The sequence below is a fragment of the Blastomyces dermatitidis genome (assembly GCF_000003525.1).
Source record: "Blastomyces dermatitidis ER-3 genomic scaffold supercont1.6, whole genome shotgun sequence".
Classification (NCBI taxonomy): domain Eukaryota; kingdom Fungi; phylum Ascomycota; class Eurotiomycetes; order Onygenales; family Ajellomycetaceae; genus Blastomyces; species Blastomyces dermatitidis.
The window spans coordinates 733781-754169 of record NW_025544779.1 but is presented as its reverse complement, the minus strand read 5'-3'; the positions used below and the strand labels follow the sequence as shown (position 1 = coordinate 754169).

Below are 20389 nucleotides of genomic sequence, written 5' to 3'. Positions count from 1 at the left end.
CCTTCTGCAAAACGGAGAATGTCGTGATTGATGCTAAAGTATCATGAATTCTGCGTGGGCAAAATATCAACAATTGGCAAATCAGAATTCCCTTGAGGTCCCTCAGAACATAAGGATGAGATACAGGGTAAGCTGGCAGGTGAAGCATAAGGCGTCGATGATTGGATGAACTGTGAGCCCGACAGGCGTTTTATTTTATTCTGAACTCGAAGAAAAAGAGCTAACCTCCGAATTAATCCATATATATCCCCACACACCAGGCCCGGCCTCGCTCCTACAGCCCAAATATTCAGTAGTAGTAGCGAATCATCAGTATATACCGCCAGAGCGACAACTTGTAAAAAAAAAAAAAAAAAAAAAAAAAAAAAAAAAAAAAAAAAAAAAAAAAAAAAAAAAAAAAAAAAAACTTCAAATCTTCTCATGTACGTTTATATTGAAAAAATAGTTTGATAGAATCTTGGGCAAAAGTATACAGTAAGCACTGTACAAGCAGTGAAAGCCCTACGTCACACCTCTCTCCCCAGGCTTCGCCACTAGTAATAAAACCCACCAGCAGCCGAACACCAACCAGGTTGCCTTCCCCTTTATGTAACTCGGATGTAGTCAAAGAGACATCCAAAATTCCTCTCGCATCGGTGCACGTAGAAGCAAACACTCAATGGTCTGTCTTCGAACCTTAGCAGAGTACTTAAAAAGCGCAGACTCCAGAAACTCAAACCGTGAGAAACAGACACCATGCAATACAACATATTGCAAGCGAATTGAAATATGGCAGCGCATCCATGACCGACCACAGGTATGGTGGCGGAGACCCTCTCTGTGATGTCTATATCGTGCCAAACAAACACCCCCAATCTAGGCCAGCATTTTGATGTATCCGGTCAGAACTAGGTCCAGCATGCGATGTACCACATCGTAAAATAAACGTGCGTGAACAAGCAATAGATAAGAAGACGAAGAAGGGGGTGGAAGCTAAAAGAAAAGAAGCACCCATGCATTCGTGAGCTCAGCGCATGTAAGTTATTATCTCACATCTAATAACACAAGCGGAACGCCTGGCTTCCAGGGAAGATAGATAAGAGGGAAGCGTGCAGCCTCTAACCGTTCTCTTATCGTCCCTCGCTCCTCCGCCGTGCTCCGCTTGTCACATCTACCCGTATAATCGAGCGTCCAAGCCACCGGAGCAAAATTCCACATCAAGCACTTCATGTGTAGTGTCCGTACATAACCAACCCAGCCAACTATTTGGATTCGCTCAAAATAAACAGATAGGATGGGGGTGGTAGTCCAATGAGGGACAACGAAAAACAAGTAGGGACGGCACTGTATTCAGGATGAGCAACAGAGTTCTCATAGCATTGAAGGCAGGTGGGTAATAATAATATATAAATATAAACAGATAGATCTATAAAAAAAGACCTTCTCACAATCATTCGTGGAGAGCGAATCCACTAGTGAGACAAGAGCTCATTATGCAAAATACAGAAAGAGGCTAAAAGGAGCAATATAAGAAAAATGGGGAACAAGTCCAAGGAGAGTAAGATATGTAGAGCAGGATAGGCTTTGACAAAAGTCGCTATACTGAAAGGGCGGAATGAGGAAAAACATTCAATATCGTCAAATTTGAATACTGTCAAGCAGCCCGCCGAGCCGTCGTCGACATCAGCGTAATCTTCTTGTTTTTCTTCTTTTTCCCTCCCCCTGTGGTTGTACCTGCAGCATTGGTACTACTACTGGGCCCGTTTCTGTCCATATTAGTTGTGGTAGCAAATATTTGGCGCTCTTGCTCCGCTATCAACTCTCGCTCCCAGTCCTGCAGCCATCCATCATTCGGTTCGCGGTCAGGGTTCCTATATGTAGCCCGTGGTGAGGTTGGGGCGATAGCTGCCGTGCCCCAAACTGTCCGATGAGCCGTATTTCTAGTAGACGACGAGTCAGGCGGACTTCCGGAGGGAGATGCCAGCGCGGTAAAGGATGGTCGATTTATGCCTCTCGACGAGGACCAAGGGGGTGAGGCGGAAGACATATTCGGGTCGAAGCCGGATCCCGGCCCTGACGAAGGTTCGAGACTAAGGGGTTGGAAATCGTTCTCGGAAAATGGCCGATCGGCGGAGGTTATGCTTGGTCGCTTCCGTCGAGCTGCAGCCCAACGCTGTTCATCTTCATTCTTTTCAGCACGGATGCGTTCCTTTTCCTCCCGTGCGGCCTTTTCTCGGTTCCGTTTTCGTCGTCGCTCAATATCGTCACGGAATTTGTCGAGTACGTCCGGGCCTACTATATCTCTCCAATCGCATTCCAGAAAGCTAACTTCACAGCCATAAGGGAGGTGACCGAGATATTTCGTGCGTTTTCGCAGATCCTCGTCTACAATGTGCCCCGACGATATGCGTTCTATTCGAGGAAGGATTGTTGAGGGGAATTGTGAGTAGTCCCCAAAGGCAGTCTTGAGGATACGGATGTCTAATGGAGAGAGGTAGAAGTGGGGGAGTGCTTGATAGAAGAAGAAAGGATGATCAGAGGGGTGCACGGCGCCATCGGTGTCTCTAGGTTTTCCTACACGTCTAGGCACTGCATCAAGATTGCTTTCTGACCTCCAGTTTTGCATTTCGGAGTGGTTATTAACCTCTAGTTTCGATAAAGCAGACGAAACATCGTCCATTTGGTCGTGATTAGAGGAATCATTTCGCAGGGTAAGCTGAGGATTTGACGGTGTATGTACATGGCTGGGTAAACTCTGTCCGGATTTTGTAGCATGTTCGATTTTATACATCTCTGGGACACCTTCCGGCGGCTCCTCGAATTTGATGGGAACTCTGGTCGGTCGGCGCTCCAGCGGTTGACGGTGCATGGTTGGCGGGTTCCCAATATCCCTAACCCTCTCCTTCGCGTCTTTTATTGCCGCGACAGCTTTTCGAGTCCAGGTGGTATCATCACCGAAAAGCAATTCATCTTCCCGTTCCTGCCGTAGCAAGTCTTCGATTTCACTATCATATTGTGAAGTCATGTAATCCTTACCCCCTTTCATGATCCGCGCATAGTCGGGTACCTCTGCAACATGATACCAGGGAATATCGTCGTCTTGACTAGGCGCCTCAACGCCATCCCGTGGAAGAGCAAGCGTACTTCCCGGGCGTCGCATCACCAACCTAAGAACAACGTCCCCACCTTCAACGAGTGGATCGGTTTGTCTGGTGTACCACCCGACAGGCCGCGTATCTGATATATAGACGATGTCCCAGCAAATTGGGCATTTCTTCCAGCGAGCCTTCTTTTCCGGAAGCGGATTCGAATCATCTGTCGAGTGCATGAACCGGATAAGACAAGGCAGGCAAAAGACATGTCCACATTTAGCCATACGAGGAGCAATGGGGGTCGAGAGACAGATCGGGCAGCTGGTCCCTTGGGTGTCAGTCGAGACTAGAACTTGCAGCACCGAATTCCAATCAAGATGAATGTCTGCGTTAGTGGCTTGGGCATAGTAGTTGTTCTTGGGATTGACGATGAATCGATAATTTGCATGGACATATCTGCTTACGTCAGCAAATGTCCAGTTGACACCCAGCAGAGAAATGGGATAAGTATGTTAATTACCTAGCTTTGTCAACAGCATGGTACCCGGAACGCGGGCCCCATGTATTGTTGCGCCTTGGACCACGAGGATATGCATTGGGATTCTGTTGGGGTCGAGGCGGAAGAGAAAAGTTCATCAAGTGTGTAATAGAGGTCTGCCCCTTCCGGCTCATTGTAGACTTCATCGCAGCCTGTTGTCCCGACATGCTAGTTTAGAAATAGAAAACCAGATTGAGGTAATATATGAACAATACAGGGTGACGGAAACACACAGATTCTGCAACCACATCCTCGTCATCCAGACGAGGACGACGATGCCGTTTATGCTGATTCCTCCTACTCTGATGGTTCCTTGGAGAAGATAAGCTCTTGGATGACGACCCAGCTCCCAAGCCCGCTGATACCCTCCGTTGAGACGCGGTATCAATGCCCGGATTTGAGGCAACCTGCAACGACGTTGAAGGCTGGCTGGAGATGTTGACTGCTTTCGATGGGGCCGAAGACTGGCCAGGACCGGACGACATGATCCCTTGGGTGTCAGGAAGGACGCGCAGGACAGTGCAGTCGTCGATCAGGCAGGGGAACGACGACGAAGAACCTTGGAAGGGAGATCAGTATAGCTAGCTGCGGGGGAATAAGCCGATTGGCAGGGAGATCGGATGGGTGATTCTGTAGTTAGATGGATGTATCCCCCTAGCTTAGTAACCTACCTAGGTATGACGACAAGGCGTAGGAGGCAAGACAATAGAAAGACAAGAACCAGGAAGAAGTCAGCCCGGCAAGAGCCTGTGAAAATACTAGCGGATATCCCGGGGGTCCATTGAAAAGCCAGACCCTCCCGTGGACGACGCAAAGAAGCGAAAAGAAATAAGATGCAGAGGAAGATGACGCAGAAGAGATGAAGAAGAAGATGGAGAGAATGCGAAGAAGTTGACGCTAGGGCAAGGAGGGGAGGTCGGAGTCGTATCGTCACGTACGGAACGCTAATATAAATACGATTTATCAGGTATCAGCGTGTATAACACTGTATATAACAATACCACACGGTATTATACTGTCACAAACGGAGGCTTGAGGCTCGTGCTGACTCATCAGCCTCGCTCGCCGCCAAATCCTGCCTAGGAAAAAAAAATATAAAAAATATAAAATAAAAGAAGCACGACGACGAGGACAGCGACGTCTCCCCAGCACCTACGCGCTTATTCTATCTCTCCGCTCCCCCGGCTGTTGTCTGTGCAAAGCTGTGCTCTCTCTGTCTGCTGTGTCTGCTGTTAGCCTCCAATCCACCCCGCGTTTTCCTCGTCCTACCGGGTAACGAGGTGTGAGTCGGGTATGTCCTGAAAAATTCCCCTACGGTGGAGAAACAAAATATCTTCTGACGACGAACTATTTACTTCTAGCCTTGCACCCACCACTATTCACCACCACTACCACCACCGATCCGCATCGTTTTCTCTCTCTGTGGCCGATACCCCCCAACAAGCCCTCCATCTTGATATATTTATATACTGTTCTTGTGGCTGCTGCTGTAGAGACATGGCTTTGTGATCGTGTGCAGAGCCGTCGTCTTCTCTCATCCCCCCGACAGCCCCTTTGTCTACTTTCGTATGGCTCCCAGATAGGTCAGGTTTGACTGCACAGTCAACGCAGTATCAGCGCGTCCACTAGGAGTTATCTCTACACAATCTGGGGGGCATGATGAACCATCATCTCCCCCCGATGCACCATGGCCAGCCGCCTATACCGGCTCCGAGAAGGCAGCATGAGATACCTTACGTGTCGGGGCCTCCCAACATCCGGTCCACCCCCGGCTATATGGGCTATCACCAGCCTCATGCCCACGCGAATGGCCCACCAACTGCTCTCCACCCAGCGCAAGCGCAACAATATCAGCACTGGTATCCTTACCAACAAGCCCCTCCTCCACACCCTCCACCACCGCAACAGTTTCAACCAAATACGCTTCTAATTGTTTCGTCCTACCCTCGTTCGCAGCCGCCTCTGCCTACGCTTTCGGGGCCACACTACACACATTCTCATATACCCTCACACTCTAGCACCACGTCTTCCACCCCTTTACAATCTTCATTCTCTCCCACGCCAACTCCTCCTTCAGCTCCAGGTTCAGCTGTTCAGAGTAGTCACGGGAACTTACCTGCCAGCCCTGTCGTCAGTTCTCTACCTTCTCAACCGGCAAGTTCAAACCACAGCAAGGGCAGCAGCGCTGGCCCTGTGCCTCAAATACACCCTCCTTCTCATACAGTACATGCACCTGAAAGAACCAAAACCGCAACTCCTCTATCAAGACAACTCTTCCAACCACCCGTATGTACTCTCCTCAAGCACTATTCCCATGGTTGAGTGCAAAAAGAACGTAGACGTCGAAAGCTAACCACACTTTTTTTTATTAGCTTCCTTGGCTCTCGGTTCCCGAAGCTCCCTTTCCTGCTAGGGCTCCCCGTCGACGACGGAAGGCCCGAATTTTGCAAACATCCACAGTACGAGTAGAGTTTTCAACGAACGCTGAACAATCTGATGTGGCGGCCGAGGAATGCACACCCATTGAATGTCACTCGAAGAACGCACCATCAGAGTTAGAAGGAGAAGCCCCTGCATCTCCTCAACCCTCCTCAGAAACGAGCCCCGTCCAACCCAACACTCCTTCGTCCACTGCTCCTGTTCAAACATCGGCACAGTCGCAACATACCCCAGCGCAGACTAGCGGCGCGCGGCAAGCTGCTCCTATTGTTCCTATCGTGCCAATAATTCCTTCCAGCCCCAACACAGCAAAACAACCATCTACCAGCACTGCTAAGACTACCCCTGAAACCCTGAAACGCGATGGACAGGTTCCACTCAGTTCCACCCCAGATGGGGCGCGGACGACGGATAATGCACTCTCGCCAACGGAGTCCGCCACCGTAACACAGGAAGCTCCTAAACCCACAACTCCAGTCCGAGCTCCCCCAAAGTCGTGGGCTGATCTTGTGCGAACCGCGGCACCTACGGCTACTAGCGGCGCCTCGCCCACAACTACTGGGATCGGTGGCCTAGGAGTGTCTAAAGGCGAATCTCTCTTTGATGTTATTAACAATCTAGGCTCCAACTCTGAACGAGATGGTGGCAAAATTGCATTTATTGAGCCGCGCGGGCTTTTAAATACTGGTAATATGTGTTATATGAATTCTGTAAGTAGCCCTTATAGTTCTAAAAATAGTTTTTTTCTCAGAGGTGCTAACTGTTTATTTATCAAGATTCTTCAAATTCTGGTTTTTTGTGTTCCGTTCTATGAGTTTCTTGACAAAATCGGCCGGCGAGCGGTTCATTCTTTTAAGAGCGATCTTCCACTAATTGATGCTATGTATGTTGTACTACCCCCAACTCCAGATATCATTGCCGTTATTACTATTACCGCTTCTAACAGCTATTCCGCCTTTCAGGATCATGTTTATGCGAGAATTTCGGGTAATTGATGCTGCTACCTCCGTTGAGAAATTAAGACTCCGATTGAAGCAAAACGAATTAGAGCTATACGGCGAATCATTCATTCCGGAATATGTTTATCAAGTCATTAGACATCTTCCGCGGTTTAGAGACATGCGGGTAAGTCTACAAGCTCCTTGCGCCTAGCAGTTTTGTTTCAGTCAAGCTAATGCCCTATAGCGCGGCCACCAACAAGACGCACAAGAATTTCTTGGCTTCCTGCTTGAAGAGCTTCATGACGAGTGCACCCAGGCAGTTAAACAAGCTACATCTACTGCATCTGACATTTCCACGGCCGTTGAAGCTGATTTCGTATCCGCAACGTCCGAACCTTCTGTGGAAGGATGGTTGGAAGTTGGCCACAAACAGAAGCCTGCAATCACCCGGTCATCTGGGCACATCTCTGCAGAATCTCCAATTACGAAAATATTCGGTGGAAAACTCAGATCAGAGTTTAGAGTGCCAGGAAACAAAAACTCCGTTACCCTCGAGCCTTACCAGTCTCTTCAACTTGACATTGGCTCTCCACAGGTCAACAATATCATTGATGCGCTTAAAGGCCTCACGAAGCCGGAGACCATGCAAGGCGACTTCAACTCGTCGCGTGGCCCCAAAGTTACGGCTACAAAGCAAGTTTTCATCGAAAGCTTACCCCCCGTCCTCATTCTTCACCTAAAGCGGTTCCAATATGATAACGTTACCAAGGGTACCCAAAAGATTTGGAAAAAGGTTGGATATCCTCTGGAATTGGAGCTTCCCAAGGAAGCCTTCCCACCTCATCGACGCAACATTATTTCTGCTCAAGGTAGCGGCCTTCCCAAATACCGTCTCACCGGAGTCATATACCACCACGGCAAAAACGCGAGCGGCGGCCACTATACTGTTGATGTTCGCAGGCAAGATGGCCGTGAATGGATCCGCCTTGATGACACTGTGATCCGCCGCGTCAGGAGCGAGGACGTCGCGAATGCTGGAAGTGAGGAGGACCCCAAGGTTCTTGCTGCGGCCCTCGAGCAGCACAAGATTGCGAATACAACACCACAGGGAAATATCTTCGAACAGTTCGATATGGAGCAGCAGCAAAGACATGAGAATGAGCAAGGATGGAGCCATGTCAACGGCCACACAAGCGGCAGTGGCAGTGGCCATGCAGGCAAGAAGTCCATGGCTGCTGTTGTTAACGGAACAACCTCGCCGTCAGGAGAGTCTTCGTCTGGCAAGCGGACGCCGAGCAGCAGCCGATATGGGTCTGGAGTACGTGATAACAAAGTTGCCTACCTCCTCTTCTACCAGAAGATTTAAACAAAATCTTCCTCATGAATACCCTAATTTGTCTGAACTCCTTCAAACCCCCAAATTCCGAACTCCTACCAACTCAACCTCACAACCTCAATGCCAAACCTGTGTCCCACACCCACACCTCCGTTCCATTCATCTATCCAACCTCCTCCTCGCCCCCTTGTCACCCCATCCCGTCTTTTCCTTCTTACCATCTGCCTACATGTATCTCGAAACCTCTCATATGAGCCAAATCCAGAGGGCGCGCGCCCCATTCTACCTAGGCAATGCATGAGATCTATTATATTACACTTGAAAATATGACAAAATATTGTTGTTGATGTTGATGATGATGTTGTTGTCGTTGTCGTTGTGGAACTTCATTGTTGTATATTGGGCGTTGTTGAAACGGAACGCAAGACATGGGAGAGAAAAGAGAAATAAAACTATATGCGCCGGAGGAGGGTAAAGATGAAATACATAATATGATAATTTTTACCGAGTTTATATGACATTCCTGCCTCTTTATTTACGTGACTTCTTATTTTCAAAATAGTAAAAGGAGGATACTGTAATGCTAACCGACGGGGGCTTATATGTATGTACTGCATGCACATTGATTACCGTACCTTGGTAAATACCTTTCCCTTAATTTGTTCCAAGAGAGAGCAGGAGATGATTTTTCTAATAATTAAAAATAAATAATATCCATTCACAAGCGCAAAAAAAACCTACAAATAGCAACAAAAAAATAAATTAAAAATACAAATATCTCTCTATTTATCTCTCTATTTTCAACTTTTCTGTGCAAAATGCCCTGTAATGTGACCTCATGTGATATTGTAGGCTACTGGGGCAAAAGAGCTCAATCACCACCAGCGCCTGCTGGTAGAAGGGCCGACCAACCGCGGGACCCCCAACACCCCCCCTCGGACCAGCTACCACAGAGTACAGTACTTCCCCTCAGTGGCTCCCTTCAGTGGCCTCCCCACAATGGCTCCTTTAATAATGGACTCAGTCAGTCCTAGGGCTCACAGGACTTCTAGGACACACTCCTGGGATGTCTCTTGACACTGTTAAAATGTCCAGGGTATTTGTTAGGAATTTTTAAGTCCATTCTGGGATTGAACCCATGCATGTTGACCACAGCAGGGCTCACGCTCAACAGTCTCATAATCTGTAGGCTACTGGGACAAAAGAGCTCAATCACCACCAGCGCCTGCTGGTAGAAGGGCCGACCAACCGCGGGACCTTCAACAGATATCACATGCACCTCATCAAATTCATGAATGAAACTTATCTCAGCGGGCTCAGACCCTCTGGTGTATACAGAAAACTTGACCTCGCTAAGTGCGCCACTTGACCTCGTTATGTAAGCTGACCTTGCAAATGTGGCCCGTGCCACTATCTGACCTCGCTCAATACATCTTTTCTTGTAATTTGAAATCACTCAATTATTTATCATCAATTCTACAATCAATTCAAAATCAATTTAAAATCAATTCAAAATCAATTTAATACTAAAATTATTCTTGAATTTAATAATAAAGTAAGTATTTATATAATTTATACTGAATTGATTATTAACTGATTTTCAATCAATTATTAATTACTTAAATATATAGATTAAATCTATTTTTATTACTATAATCAATTCAGAATCAATTCAGAATCAATTTAAAATCAATTTAAAATCAATTATTAAATATTTTTATCTTGATATATTTTAAAATTCTGTAAAATATCTCTTTATATTCTATATGAATTTATCTATTTATTTAATTGATTATGAATCAGCTATACATGCTTTGATTAATTAATGAGCTGAATAAATAAGACTATAAGTAGACTGACTATATAACTGTGTCTGAGACCAGGATCAGATTTTTTGATAGTCTCATTATCAATTTGACTGCTCTTATTACACAGTTTTAACATTAGATAGTAGTTCTGTACTATCTCAGTGAGACTTACTATCTACTCTTATTACATTTTTTAAATAAGATTATAATTTTCACTTCTCAATTTAAATTATTTTTATTGCTTTAAATGACTTTAAATCTCATTTGAGTGTTATCAAAAAGCATTACTTTTTAAAAAATTAAAAATAGTCTAAAAAAAACCTTAAAATGTCTAAAAATAGTAACTTTATATCAAGAATGAGACTAAATGAGATCAAATGAGATCACTTTCTCATTTTTTTCAAGTCATGATTTCATTTTAAGATCTGATATATAGTTACTTTACATGTTTTTTTGATAGCCAGTCTCAGCGGAATTCATGCCAAGAAATGTATGAAATCAGATTAAATAAAATCAAATGTGAAATTCATAGTCTCAGCAGCCAGTCTAACTATAAGTGAATTAAAAGATTGAAAGTCAATTACCAACTGATTATTACTGTATTGTGCGAGGTCAGAGTCATGATTATGTAATAAGGTCAAGTGACACACTTAGTAAGGTCAAGTTTTCTACTTTCTAAACTCTCTGACTCATTTTAAGTGAGTTGCAGTATTATTAATTCAGTATGACACTAATCTACTTTTGACATAAGTCATGTGCTCAGAGCAATCCTTGTCAGAGAATCTGAGAAGAAAAGATTTCATCTTCAATGAAGATTTCTGAGATTTACAAGGATTTTTCAGATTCTTCAACTTTGACTTTCTATTACTATATACTCACACATCTTTAAGACTTGAAAATCACCTTAGCTTATAGCTAAAGAGAAGAAGAATAGAAATATTTCTTTAATATTTCAAAAAAATCTATATTTAACATAGATATATACTCTTGAAAATGATTATATTTTTTAATCTCAGAATTTCTGAGAGCTTTTTTTTATATAAGAAATTGAATTAAAATTCCTGTGTTTAAAAACATACTAGTTAACTTTGAGATGATACTTCTATTCTAAGAACTTAAGATATAAATATAAAAATCACATATATTATAAGAATATTATTAGTCTAAGATTTCAAGATAATACAGAAATAATGAATTTATAAAGTTAAGTGTAAGAGGCCTACACTGAATAGATTGATATTATATTGATAGATCTTATTTAACAAAGATAAAAATATTAGAGAAGAAAAGAAAGAGAAAGTGCAAGAATCAGTGATTGAGATGAATATTTATACATGTATATGATGATATACACAGTGAAGCTTCAGAGTAGAAGAATATATACATATTCATAGCAGCTGAGAATTGATGATTAAGAATGACTGAGAATCAGAGTGTACATGTTTGTAACAGCTGAGAATCAGTGATTGAGATTGATTGAGAATCAGAGCATATATATTCAAGAATGAAGTAATTGAAATCTGTGAAGTATAATGAAATAGTCTATATAATTGATTAGATGCAGTCTGTCACATTAGTCTCTTCTTTTCAGAAGTAGTTCTCATTGATCAAGAGTCACTGTTTCAGATAACACAGAACTTGAAGTTCAGATCAGTTGATTATAGCTGATTCATTTTATAAAATATTATCAGCTGCAGCTGCAGAATCTCTTATTAAGAATATTCTCAATCTCTTACTCAAGCTTATTATCTTCTTCTATGATGTCTGACAGCTGTCAGTCAGAAGTCAGCTGAGAAGAGAACAGATCAGTGACAACACAGTGAAGTAAGCTTGTATGAAATACATCATGAATTTCTGATAATGTGTCAAAATAATAGTTATAACTATCTAGAACTTCTATCACTTTATACCTGACATAGCAGTAGTCTAGTGTATAAGATGTATATATAATTCATATATTCTTGAGATTTAATCACACAAGGTCTTCTATCTTATACTGCTCTGTGAGATCTTGTCAGATATTGATTTAATCTTCTTGATCTTGTTTCACAGTTATTATGAAGATCTCTACTCAGTCACACACATCTCAGAGCTTTATTACTATATTATCAGTGATTTGAATCAGACTGCAGAGATTCAGTGTGAACTGTATGATTTCTAGAAGATTCAACACTTTCATATGATATTTATATATAAGAAAGAACAGACTTATATCTGTTAAAATAGCATCTCAACTGTTGATAGTAATCTCTGTGTGTAGAAGAAAATTATATTAATCATCTTATAAGTAATTACAGAACTTATAAAGATAATTCTTTACAGTCTGAATTATTCATTCTGATATATCATCAGTCTTGAGATGATAGACAGTTGACAGATAACATATAATCTTGAGAACTTGACAGATTCTTGTTCAGAGAGTGCTTATAAATTGATAGTTTTAATTCAATACTATGAATCTCAGTAATTCATGTATCTGATAGAACAGACTCTGTAGAAAAGCTTCAGTAACTTATTCAGTATTTATCTTATTATAAGATTTTAATATTATATCTTTACTTAATTAATTCACAATGATCAGAATGTTTCTATAACTCTTACTCTCAGATAAATTAACAGTAAAGTTAATTACTACATCTTATCAGATTCTATCAGAGACATTGAGTGATTTCAATAGATCTTTTCTACAGTTCTTTTATGAGATAACAGAAGAACAGTGATTATAGTTTCAGATAAAGTATCTGATACTGTTTAATATCTCAGATCAGTAAAACTCTCAGAAGATTATTCTATACAGTTGTTCACAGTCTGAATAACTGATTATATATAAATCATGCATCTCTTGCATTATCTGAGTGTATAAGAATTCAGAGTGAGAGACTCAGCATCATTTGCAGAATTATAGAGTATTATTATCATTAATTGAACATTCTGAGATATCAGTTCTTATATGTAGTTCTGGAGAGAATTGAGATGCTTCTTGATATACTGCTTCAGTGAGTGCTTGAAGAAGTTCATCAGTTTGAACTGTTGCATGTCATAATTCATTCAGTGTAGATTTGAGAGAAGTCAAGATATCAGTGTTAGTAATAGTTTGAAGAGAGAATGTTCTAATCAGAGAAGTGTGTATAGTGTCATGAGTTGTTTCATCTTGATTAACTAATATCTTCAGATTTAGAAGCTGATGTTCTCAGTTCATTCAACAGGTGTCTGTTACATTGAAAGACATATCTTACTCTTATTATGAGAGAGCATCTGTTATCAAGTTCTAGCTGTCAGAATAGTAGTGTATTGTAAAATAAAAGCAGCTTAAGAACTCAGACTATTATATCTGTTATTCAGTAAGTTTACAGATAGTTATAAAGTATTTGAGATTCTTATGATCTGTGACTATCTCAAATTCAGAGACACTTCAGAGTTCAGAGTCTTATTTTTCTAGATAGTATATAATTATAAGAAGTTTCTTATCATAGATCTTATAGTTGTATTTGACAGAACTTAATTTCTTAAACATGAAGATGCATGATTATAAGACATCTTCATTATTATATTATAATATAGCTCTCTCTGTAACATAGTCAGAGAAGTCAGTTTTAATAACTGTTTCATAATCAGAGTTAAATATTATTAGCAGAGAGATATTAATGAACATTTTCTTCATCTATATGAATGCAGCTTCAGTGTCTACTGATCACTGAAATACTGAGTTCTTCTTAATAAGTTCTGTAAGTGATCTTATAATATCTGAGAAGTTTTGTATAAATTACTGATAGAAGTTAGTAAATTCAATGAAGCTTTGTATATTTTTCACAGTATATGAAGCTTCTCATTCAAGAATGATGAAGACTTTCTCAGAATTTATTTAAATTTTCTTACCAGCTTCTATGATAAAATCTAGATATTTAATACTCTTGACTTCAAAGTCATACTTGTCAATATCTATTGATAGTTCTGCTTCTCATAATTATTATAATACTCTTTGTATGTATTCTTGATATTCTTTTCTGAACTTATTAGTAAAGATGAGAATGTTATCAAGATATGCAGATGCAAACTTATTAAAGAAATCTCAGAGTGGTTAATTAATATACTTCTGAAATGTACTGAAGACATTGATCAGTTCAAAGAATATAACTATTCATTTAAAGAAACTATAATATGTTCAGAATGCTGTAAGTTATTCATCTTCTTCAGTAATACAGATTTTATGAAATATAGTAATAACATCTAGTTTTGTAAATCATTGAGCTTGTTCAATGTAAGCTAGAGTTTCATTGATAAGAGATAAAGAATAGTAATTCTTCTTAATTAATCTGTTCAATTCTCAATAGTTCACACAGAATTGAAGTTCTTTATCTGATTTCTTTGCAAAGAGAATAGAAGCTGCAGCAGAAGAGTTACTAATATATATGAATTTCTTATTCAACAGATCATTGAGTGTCTTCTGAAGAAGAAGAAGTTCATCTCAAGACATGTTATAAAGAGAGTCTCATGATGACTCAGAGTTCTTATTATTCTTCTTTTCTCACTTGATACTGTGATCTACTTCTGAGCCTCATAAGAGAGATATATTCATAGTGTTATTTTATTGAAAGACATCTAGATATTCATGATATTATTGAAGAAGTTTTGTATAAGAATCTATTATTGTAACACAGAATAACTTTTCTAGAGCCTTTTTAATATTAGCTAGACTGGTGAAATAGATTGATATATGATTCTGCTATTAGTAATTCTTTCAGTGACTTCTTTTTCTGAGTATTTCATAGGTATTGACAGAGATCTGTGTCAGGTTCATAGTCTTGTGAATGTCATCTTCATGAATTCTATCATTGTTAGAGAATATCAAGCTTCTGTTTTAAGCATTTAACAAGATGTCTTATTCAGATAGTCAGACAAGTTCTAATATAAGATTATAATCAAGATTATCAACTTCATATATGTAGGTATCTTCACATTGATATTCTCTCACATCTATAGTCAGCTTCATCATGTAACAGATATAAATGTCTTTTAAATTATGAAATTCTGCAAGAAGTCAGAGTTTTGATAAGAAGATATACTGAAGATTATAACATCTTACAACTAAAGATTTTATCATTGCATAGTGACATAGATCACTGTCTATTATAGCTAGACTGACCGTGTGACCGTGTCTGAAACCAGGACCAGATTTTTTGATAGTCTCATTACCAATTCAACTGATCTCATTACATGGTTTTAACATTAAATAGTAGTCTCATACTGTCTCAGTGAGACTTACTGTCTACTCTTATCACATTTTTCAAATGAGATCATGATTTCCACTTCTCAATTTAAATTATTTTTATGGCTTTAAATGACTTTAAATCTCACTTGAGTATTACTAAAAAGTGTTACTTTTTAAAAAATTAAAAATAGTCTAAAAAAACCTTAAAATGTCTAAAAATAGTAACTTTATATCAAGAATGAGACTAAATGAAATCAAATGAGATCACTTTCTCATTTTTTTCAAGTCATGATTTCATTTTAAGATCTGATATATAGTTACTTTACATGTTTTTTTGATAGCCAGTCCCAGTGGGATTCACGCCAAGAAATGTATGAGACCAGATCAAATGAGATCAAATGTGAAATTCATAATCCCAGCGGCCAGTCTAATTATAGCTTTCATATTATACATGTTATCAACTATAGTAGATATAAGAATTACATTTATTATCATCTTCTCTTTAAATTATTATTATCTGATCTCTTCAAGCTTCTGTTTATAAATTTGAATAGAAGCTAATCTTTTCTCTATTTTAATAGAGTATTCTTATAGTTATCTTTCAAATCTTTCTTTACTATAATATGATTGATGCGGACAGACACTGATCTTTCTCTCAAGTGTGAAGATATATAGATTGATTAACAGTTGAAAGTAATATGTTCTGATCAGTTACAGTTAATACATACTTCATATTAACATTGATCAGCAACTTCTTCAGAAGTGATCTCAGAAACTCAGAAGCCTGTTCAAGTAGTAAAAACTCTTACTTATGTATAGACATTTGAATCTATTCAGTTTATAGCATCTGTATCATTGTTATTCTTCAGTGTGAGTGTATAAGTGACTGAGATGTAACATCTTCTGTCACTGTTCTGTATACTCTTGAGCTTGATAAAACAGTCATTTAATGTCTGAAGCTGTGTGCAGAAGCCTTTATAAATTAAGTCTTTATTTACACTTATAAGAGTCTGTAAGAGTTTGAAAGTTAATGTCTTCTTAAGCATGCTAATCTTTATTCAATTCTCTCAAGATTGATTATCTGCTTCTAGAATCTTGATGTCAAAGTCAGGGATAAATGTTGTAAGAGAAATATTTCTCTGTTAAATACTCTGTAATTAATCTAACACTTTCTGTTATATAACAGTGTCTTGAAACAGAATATTAAGATATTTGATGATATTATCAGATGTTTACAACACTGATTCATATACTTTTATTCATGAATGAAACTTCTATTTCATACAATTCTTTAATTATTCATTGATATATCAATCTTGATTGATTAATAAACTGATGAAATCTTCATCTATACTCAGTTTTATAAGCATTTTCATTCTTCATGATGAGTAGAGAGTGAGATCAGAAGTATTAAAATATATAAGAGTTTCTAAGCATTCTTTCAGCACTTTTGTATTTGATTCTGTAAATATTGAAATTATATGAGTTAATTATTGAATCTCTTCATATTAAAGTTGTTGAGTTATATGCATGTCTACTATCTATTACTGTTATAATTTCAATATTACTCAGAGTCACTGTGACATCATATCTATACTCATATTCAATAGTTTCATATTATTATTAGACATGATTATATTAATCATTGAATATATAATATCTGTGAAATCTGAAGAAGTGTAATCATATTCTCATACATCTGAGTGTCAGAACTCTCAGGTCTTTTACTAATATTCTCTTATAAAATCTTTATTACAGAGTCAGAGTAACTGATGAGTAAGCTTCTATTTAAAGACTCAGTGTTCACTTAACTGTTTTTTCTCTTTCTTATATGTTATTACATGTTCAGATATCTCTTGATAAATAATTATTTCTGATGAGAAGATGATATGTGAATAATTATTTTCTAATAAAAAGATAATAAATGTTTTTATAGTGTAAGAGATCTACACTGAATAGATCAGTACTATATTGATAGATCTTATTTAACAAAGATAAAAATGTTAGAGAAGGAAAGAAAGAGAAAGTATGAGAATCAGTGATTGAGATGAATATTTATACACATATGTGATGATGTATGTGATGGAGCTTTGAGATGAAAGAATATATACGTGTTTATAGCAGCTGAGGATCGGCAATCAAGAATGGCTGAGAATTAGAGTGTACATATTCGTGACGGCCGAGGATCGGTGATTGAGAATGGCTGAGAATCGGAGTGTATGTATTTAAGAATGAAGTGATTGAAATATGTGAAGTGTAATGAAATAGTCTATATGATTGATCAGATGCAGTCTGTCACATTAAGTTAAAATTCTCTTTTATACTCAGAGTACTAAGTAAATTATTTCTGTGTTATTAATAATCAGAAATTATTTCTTCTCAGATACTTTATAAGATATTATTACTTATATAATCTGATCTTACTATTTAAGTTAGCTTATTACTTATTTGAGATTAACTTATAATATAATTATTAATTTAGTATTAAAATAGTAATAAATATCTGAAGAAGTGTCTGAGCTTGTTAAAATAAGATAAAATAGTAATCAGCTCTGTAGTAATCTTTATTCTTTTCTTTATAGATATTTTCTACTATATTTATATTCATTATACTCTTCTCTATATTTATTACAAGTTTACAACTTATATATTTATTAATATACTTATTTCACTACTGTCTAGTGTGTGAGAATTCTCATTCTCTCAGTGCATTTGAATAGTCTCAATTCATCTCTCTATTTTATTATAGAAAAATTAATACTATAATATATCTCTTATACATTTTTATCTGATAAGTAGATGACTGAAAGTGACTCTTCTTCACACTTATTTATAGTCTTTCAGTCATCAGAACTGTCTTCATACACATCACCTGTATCATTATATATATTATCTCTGTTATATCAAGCATCTTTCAGTTTCTGAGCTTCTATAATTATAACACTTCTCTCTTTATACAGTGAGCTCAATTGCCTGTATGATAAGTTTATTACAACTCTTTAGAAGACTTTTCTGAATTACAGACTAAAAATAACTTCTCTCTTACTCATCTGACTTTAATATGAGAGTGAGTGATCTTCTTCTCTCTCTTTATTTTACAAAGAAGATCAGTTCTTTCTTATTTTATTCTTTTAACTCTACAGCTCAGTACTCTATCTCTCTCTCTCTTATTATTATTATTATTATTATTATTATTCTTTCATTATACTCATATGCAAGCGGAGCTTATGATGAGTTCTTGCGTGATGTTAAATACAGGCCAAGTGTTGGTTATACAGGAGGAAATACAGGTGTTGAGACCACGCCAAGATAACAAGAACATAGGAAATACAAAGAAGTGACAATTAGATACATGCGATAATAACTTCCCAGCCCAGGAACATAGAGTGATTTTATTGGAGCGATTTGTACACCTCTGTATTTATTAGAAACCTGAGGTGCTTGAGTTCCGGATTTAATGTATCCCCTGCGGGTTTCGAACCCACACACCTTGGTTTCCCACGCCAAGGCGCTACCAGGTGGCCGCATTAATCATTTGACCACCGGGGCTATCTCTCTCTCTCTCTTTACATAATTTTCTATTCAGACTACTCTTACTCTGTTTATCTCTGCTGATCTGCTTAGTATTTTACTCTCTCTTCTACTCTCTGTATGTCTTAGTTTTTCTCAAGAGAGAGAATGATCTTTTCTGAAGGTAATAATAATTCTCTTATATTAGATAGTGACTAAGAAAGCAACTATAATAATAATTACTTCTCAGATACTGAAAATACTCAGACAGACTACTTATCTACTCTGAAGAGCGATAATAAAAGTAATAAGAAGAACTATAATAATGATGAAGAATGACTATAGAACAAAGTAGATCATCTACTTAAATATTATATATAGTTAGAAGTGAGTCTTAATTCCTCTATACTTTGACAGCTGTGTTACAGTTTAAACACGCAGATGAGACTCAACTGGGTTGAAGAGCACTGAGAGAGATAAGCTATCTCACTTTTAACAGTTAATTTATATAATTGACTTCACTAACAGCTGTCTTTTCTGTTAGATACTGCAGCTATGTCAGTTAGAGTATTATTAACATCTATGATAATATCAGTATCTGAATTCTCTATTTATTTCTCTCTTGAGTCTGTGACTGCTGTCAAGAGCAGAATGAAAGATGAAGAGAAATTAAGCAACTCAGCTCTTCACAGATGTTCTGAAAATAATTTCACATAATCTACAAAGTCAAGACTGACAGAAGAATTGACTAGATGATTATTACTCAGTCTTATAATATGAGTTATTAACTCTTCTCTTTATCAGAAAGTATTAGAACTGATCTTCAACTTAGCTTCTTATATTTATAATAAAAGAGAAAGATCTCAGTGAGAAGGAAATAAAGAAGAGAATAATATATTTACAGAATCTGATAAAGTATTACTGAATACTTCTCATAATAACAGAGATACTCTTTCTTATTAAGTATTTATATATTCAGCTGATTCTGTTCTGTCACTTTACTGAGTATAAGTAAATCGGTCTTTTACACTGTTAAATATTCACTTAGAAGCTCTGAAGCTGATACTTGTAAGAGATATAATATATGAAAGATCTCATCTGATGATCAAAGTCACATTTAACTACACAAAGAGATTTCTGAGTAAGAAAGTGAGATTAGTACTCACAGAACCTAGATCTCAACACTGCAGCTCTTAACTAAGTTATATTAGATAGTAATACTTTCATACTCTCAGAGATTATCTACAACTTATCACTTATTCTCAGCTCTCATGTCTTTCTCCTTGATATACTGTTTCACTTTCAAGTATTTAAATCACTTAGTCTCATGTTCTCTGAGAGACTGTATAATCTAGAAATTCTTGAAGAGTTAAATCAGTAAAAGCTATCTCTGCAGAATAATTTAAGAGACAAGTTTCTGTTCTATAAGACTGTCTGTAAAGAGAAGACTATCACGCTACTTCAGAGAGTGTGACTATCATCTAAGAAGATAAGCTATTAAATGAAAAAAGATGATAAATTAACAAAGTTTGAGTAA

General features: G+C 38.0%; 2 protein-coding genes across 4 annotated transcripts; one reads left to right on the top strand and one right to left on the bottom strand.

Annotated features, from left to right (window-relative positions):
* Nucleotides 1–34: 34 nt before the first annotated feature.
* BDCG_05789 lies at nucleotides 35–4556 on the bottom strand. Of its 2 annotated transcripts, XM_045421485.1 has the most exons (4): nucleotides 4281–4556; nucleotides 3843–4168; nucleotides 3592–3761; nucleotides 52–3527 (listed from the first exon to the last, which is right to left on the bottom strand). In XM_045421485.1, exons 2-4 carry the CDS (start codon nucleotides 4092–4094, stop codon nucleotides 1634–1636), a joined length of 2316 nt encoding a protein of 771 aa, XP_045281401.1. In that variant the 5' UTR covers nucleotides 4095–4168; nucleotides 4281–4556; the 3' UTR covers nucleotides 52–1633. The 2 variants fall into 2 exon arrangements, with proteins under 2 accessions (XP_045281400.1, XP_045281401.1); XM_045421484.1 differs by having other exon boundaries at nucleotides 35–3527; nucleotides 3843–4556.
* A 172-nt stretch (nucleotides 4557–4728) lies between these two features.
* Nucleotides 4729–9106, top strand: BDCG_05788. Of its 2 annotated transcripts, none has more exons than XM_045421483.1 (6): nucleotides 4729–4900; nucleotides 4971–5763; nucleotides 5982–6758; nucleotides 6825–6931; nucleotides 7011–7173; nucleotides 7234–9106. In XM_045421483.1, exons 2-6 carry the CDS (start codon nucleotides 5266–5268, stop codon nucleotides 8353–8355), a joined length of 2667 nt encoding a protein of 888 aa, XP_045281398.1. In that variant the 5' UTR covers nucleotides 4729–4900; nucleotides 4971–5265; the 3' UTR covers nucleotides 8356–9106. The 2 variants fall into 2 exon arrangements, with proteins under 2 accessions (XP_045281398.1, XP_045281399.1); XM_045421482.1 differs by having other exon boundaries at nucleotides 4971–5895.
* Nucleotides 9107–20389: the final 11283 nt, after the last annotated feature.